General features: G+C 52.1%; 1 protein-coding gene across 1 annotated transcript in view; it reads left to right on the top strand.

The window, feature by feature from the left end:
- Positions 1-2,614: 2,614 nt before the first annotated feature.
- The window catches only part of HM13 (histocompatibility (minor) 13), a gene marked incomplete at its 5' end in the record, with an annotated part of 22,168 nt that continues 19,245 nt past the window's right edge, over positions 2,615-5,537 (top strand). Inside the window, 2 exons of the mRNA XM_015411512.1 lie at positions 2,615-2,672; positions 4,762-4,845. Of these exons, the coding sequence (XP_015266998.1) occupies positions 2,615-2,672; positions 4,762-4,845 (142 nt within the window). The remainder of the gene's footprint in view (positions 2,673-4,761; positions 4,846-5,537) is intronic.

Below are 5,537 nucleotides of genomic sequence, written 5' to 3'. Positions count from 1 at the left end.
CCAACAACAGGGCAGAGAGGCCGAGGCCTTCATAAGAACATAAGAAGAGCAATGCTGGATCAGACCAGTGAGGGTCCATCTAGTCCAGCATCCTGTCTCACACAGGGGCCAACCAGTTTCTCTAGACGGTCAACGACAGGGCAGAGAGGCCGAGGCCTTCCTAAGAACCTCAGAAGAGTTCTGCTGAATCAGACCTGTGGTCTGTCTAGTCCAGCCTCCTGTCTCACACAGGGGCCAACCAGTTCCTCTGGAGGGCCAGCAACAGGGCAGAGAGGCCGAGGCCTTCATAAGAACATAAGAAGAGCAATGCTGGATCAGACCAGTGAGGGTCCATCTAGTCCAGCATCCTGTCTCACACAGGGGCCAACCAGTTTCTCTAGACGGTCAACGACAGGGCAGAGAGGCCGAGGCCTTCCTAAGAACCTCAGAAGAGTTCTGCTGAATCAGACCTGTGGTCTGTCTAGTCCAGCCTCCTGTCTCACACAGGGGCCAACCAGTTCCTCTAGACGGCCAACGACAGGGCAGAGAGGCCGAGGCCTTCCTAAGAACATAAGAAGAGTTCTGCTGAATCAGACCAGTGGTCTGTCTAGTGCAGCCTCCTGTCTCACAGAGGGGCCAACCAGTTCCTCTGGAGGGCCAACAACAGGACAGAGAGGCTGAGGCCTTCAAAAAACATAAGAAGAGCCCTTCTGGATCAGACCAGTGGTCCTTCTAGTCCAGCATCCCGTCTCACACAGTGGCCACCTAGTTCCTCCGGAGGGCCAGCCACAGGGCATAGAGGCTGAGGCCTTCCCTGATGTTGCCTACTGGCTCCAAGATTCAGTAGTTTAGTGCCTCTGAATGTGGAGGTTCCCCTCAGTCACCTTGGGCTGTAGCCATTGATAGACTTAACCTCCATGAATCTATCTAATCCCCTTTTAAAGCTGTCTATTCCTGTGGTCATCTCTACACCCTCTGGCAGCGAATGCCACATTTTAATCACTCTCTGGGGTAGCCTGAGGCATAGATGGCTGCAAAAGGGAACCTCTATGTTCAGAGGCAGTCAACCTCTAAATTCCAGTGCCAGGAGGCAGCATCAGGGAACGGTCTTGGCCTCTGTGCCGTGCTATTGGACCACCAGAGGAACTGGTTGGCTGCTGTGTGAAACAGGATGCTGGACTAGACAGACCACTAGTCTTATTTAGCAAGGTTGTTGGGAATTAGATAAGCATATGGAGCAGAGGTCCATCAGTGGCTATTAGCCACAAGGTATAGATAGGGGCTCTGGGGCAAGTGGTGTGTCTTCTTGGTGCTTGGGGGTGGTCAACAGTGGGAGGGCTTCTAATGTCCTGGCCCCACTGGTGGACCTCCTGATGGCACTGGTATTTCTGGCCACTGTGTGACACAGTGTGTTGGACTGGATGGGTCTTTGGCCTGATCCAACATTGGCGTCTCTTATGTTCTTATGTTCATCCCTTAATACACCCACCCACCCATATTTCTCCCAACATTTCCCAGAACTCAAGCCTTGAAAGGAAGGGGAGGTTAAGGGTCAAAAGGGAGGTTAAGGGTCAAAACGGCTTTCTACTAGTCCCTTCCCAACACGATTGGCTCCTTGGTTATGGTGTCACAGAACCTCCACAAACGTCCTAACTAACAATGGTGAAGGACTAGTGAGCAATGCTTCCCCTAAGCTGTGGAGTCCTGTGAGCAAAAATTCTACTTGGTGAGCTCCTGGCATTAAAGTGGTGAGCGAGCGATTTGGCTACTGCATAACTTAGTCTGCTCTGGAGCCCTCCTTCCTGAGCTAAGAGAAAAATGGGTGAGCTGGAGGCTAAAAAACTGTGAGCTAGCTCACGCCAACTCAGCTTTGAGGGAACAGTGCTAGCGAGGGAAGGTTGAAACTGTGCCCCTGTTTGGTTAAAAGTAGAGCTTTGAGTTGGGGGTGAGTAAGGTCCCCCACAGACTGGTCAAGATATGCGTAAGCTGTAGAATGTGGAGTCTAAGAGGTAAGACGCAGAATGAAGAGGAGAGAGAAGAAGAGATTGGATTTATGCCCCGCCCTTCACTACCCAAAGGAGTCTCAGAGCGGCTTACAAACTCCTTTCCCCTCCCCTCCCCACAACAGACACCCTGTGAGGTCGGTGAAGTTGGGGGAGTTCTGACAGAAACGGCTCTTTTTCAAGGACAGCTCTTATCAGAACTATGTCTTAGAAGAAGAAGATTGGATTTCTACCCCGCCCTTCACTACCCAAAGGCGTCTCAGAGGGGCTCACAAACTCCTTTCCCTTCCCCTCCCCGCAACAGACACCCTGTGAGGTCAGTGGGGCTGAGAGAGCTCTTTCGAGGACTGCTCTTGAGAGAACAGCTGTGACAACTATGGCTTGCCCAAGGTCGTCCAGCAGCTGCAAGTGGAGGAGTGGCGAATCAAACCCGGTTCTCCCAGATCAGAGTCCGCGCACTTATCCACGACACAAAGCTCTGTGCAGCTTTGTGGAGAGCTGACGGGGAAGGGGACGACATGGGGGACTGAAGTGGGTATTGAGTGAGTTCAGCTGCTTCCATTCTGCGGCGTTTGCTTATCTTCCACCGCCTCTCAAGTGCGGCTGCCCACGCCTTCCCTCCTCTCCCGCAGGTCTTCGGCACCAACGTGATGGTGACGGTTGCCAAGTCATTCGAGGCGCCCATAAAACGTGAGTAGGGCTTGGCTCAGGGGCTCTGGCCGCAGAAGGACAAGCGTGGCTTCGGCAACTGGGGAGGAAACCAGCCGCCATATTTCCTTGCAGCACCTTGTAAAGCTTGGAGGGCTGGTCAGAGGAGCCTCTTTTCACAGGGGCTGCACTCAAGCAGGATGAAGCCCGAAGAAGGCGGCAGTGCCCAGTTCCTCCCTGGACTCCAGCAGTTGCATTTTAACCGGCTGGCTGCTGTGGGAGTCTGGTATGGAAAAATATATACAGATGTGTGCGAGATGCCAACAGAACAACACAATAACAAGAGAAACTACATTAAAGCCATGACTTCATTTAGTGTCTGGTAATGAAAAACAGCGGCCACGGTGGCTCAAGGGGTTAAGACTCTGAACTTCAGGCTGTGGAAGGTCAGTAGTTCAGCAGTTCGAGACCCGGGTTGCCGCATGACGGCGTGAGCTCCCGTCTCTAGTTCCAGCTCCTGCCAACCTAGCAGTTTGAAAGCAAGAAACTGCAAGTAGATAAATAGGTACCACTTCAGTGGGAAGGTAACAGCATTCCGTGCGCCTTGGTGTTTACTCATGCCGGCCACATGACCACGGAAACGTCTTCGGACAGCGCTGGCTCTTCGGCTTGGAAACGGAGATGAGCACCGCAACCCTAGAGTCGGACTCGACTGGCTTTCGAGCAAGGGAACCTTTACCTTTAATGAAAAACAGGGGCCATGGTGGCTCAAGTGGTTAAGACGCTGAGATGCAGCCCGGAAGGTCGGTAGCTCAGCAGTTCGAGACTCGAGTGCCACGCGATGGAGTGAGCGCCCGTCTGTGGCCCCAGCTCTTGCCCACCTAGCAGTTCGAAAGCAAGAAGTGGCAAGTAGATAAATGGGTCCCGCGCCGATGGGACGGTAACAGCGTTCCGTGCGCCTCGGCATCTAGTCATGCCGGCCACATGACCACGGAGAAGTCTTCGGACAGCGCTGGCTCTTCGGCTTGGAAACAGAGATGAGCGCCACATCCCTAGAGTCGGATTCGACTGGCTTTCGAGCAAGGGAAACCTTTACCTTTACCTAATGAAAAACAACCCCTCCTTCCTTCACAGAAAAAATGCAAAGGTCATTAAAATTACAGATAGCAGTCTGCTCCAGACTCTCTCAGTCTCGTATTCTCAAAAGCAGTCTGCTCCAAATTCAATCTCTCTTTCAACACTGTTTTTGAGAACACAAGACTGTTAGAAGGATATAGACTGAGAGAGTCTGGAGCAGGCTGCTGTGTGTAATTTTATTGACCTTTGTATTTTTTCTGTGAAGGAATAAGGGGTTTTTTTTCATTAAAAAGTAAAGTAAAGGTTCCCTTGCTCGAAAGCCAGTCGAGTCCGACTCTAGGGTTGTGGTGCTCATCTCCGTTTCAAAGCCGAAGAGCCAGCGCTGTCCGAAGACGTTTCCGTGGTCATGTGGTCGGCATGACTAAACACCGAGGCGCACGGAACGCTGTTACCTTCCCACCGAAGTGGTACCTATTTATCTACTTGCAATGTCTTGCTTTCGAAACTGCTAGGTTGGCAGGAGCTGGAACTAGAGACAGGAGCTCACTCCATCATGAGGCTCACTCGGGTCTCAAACTGCTGAACTACTGACCTTCCTCAGCCTGCAGCTCAGCGTCTTAACCACTTGAGCCACCGCAGCTCCTTTTTCATTACTGGACACTAAATGATGTTATGGCTCTAATCTAGTATCTCTTGTTATTGTATTGTTCTGTGGGCATCTGGCACACATCTGTATACATTTTTTCATACCAGACTGTCTTGGGATTGTGCGTCATTCATGTGGACTGGCTGCTGTGGGAGACGGGGATGCCGGACGAGACGGACCCCCAGTCTGATCCGGCAAGGCTGTTCTGATGGTCTTATGCTATTACAATGCGGGGGATGAAATACATGGTGTGTGTTTGATTCATCACCCCCTGTCATAGGTGCTCGGAGAGAGAGAGAGAGGATAGAAATGTGCTCGATTCCTTGTAACCTTTTGCATTCCCCGTGAATAGAGGACACGCCTTTCATGGTCTCACCCCTTTCTCCTTTTGCTTCCCCCCCCCCTTAGTGGTTTTCCCCCAAGACCTGCTGGAGAAAGGCTTGGAGGCCAATAACTTTGCCATGCTGGGCCTGGGAGACATCGTCATTCCAGGTAAGGGGGGCCCAGGAGGGGTTGCTTCCAGTGTTCCCTCTAAGCTGAGTGAGTGTGAGCTAGCTCACAGTTTTTTTAGCCTCCGGCTCACACATTTCTTGTCTCAGCTCAGGCAGGATAGCTCCAGAGCAGTGTTCCCTCTAAGCTGAGTGAGTGTGAGCTAGCTCACAGTTTTTTTAGCCTCCGGCTCACACATTTCTGTCTCAGCTCAGGCAAGATGGCTCCAGAGCAGTGTTCCCTCTAAGCTGAGTGAGTGTGAGCTAGCTCACAGTTTTTTTAGCCTCCGGCTCACACATTTTTGTCTCTGCTCAGGAAGGAGGGCTCCACAGCAAACTAATTTAGGCAGCAGCCAAATCACTTGCTCACAACTTTTAATGCCGGTAGCTCACAAAGTAGGATTTTTGCTCTCAAGACTCCACAGCTTAGAGGGAGCATTGCTCCAGAGCAAACTAATTGATGCAGCAGCCAAATCGCTCGCTCGCAACTTGAATGGCGGTAGCTCACGAAGTAGGATTTTTGCTCACAAGACTCCACAGCGTAGAGGGAGCGTTGGTTGCTTCTCTTCAGGGAGAGGGGCTGACTTTCAGAGACAGGCTGAGTCTCATAGGCTCGAAAGGAGGGGGGGGACCAGGTTCCGAAAGGGAGGCAGCTGCCACCGCTTTCCTCTCCCCCCGGCTGCCTCTCCCCCCCCC

The sequence above is a fragment of the Gekko japonicus genome, unplaced genomic scaffold, assembly GCF_001447785.1.
Source record: "Gekko japonicus isolate JY-2015 unplaced genomic scaffold, Gekko_japonicus_V1.1 scaffold6412, whole genome shotgun sequence".
Taxonomy (NCBI): domain Eukaryota; kingdom Metazoa; phylum Chordata; class Lepidosauria; order Squamata; family Gekkonidae; genus Gekko; species Gekko japonicus.
This window is presented reverse-complemented; position numbering and strand designations above follow the sequence as displayed.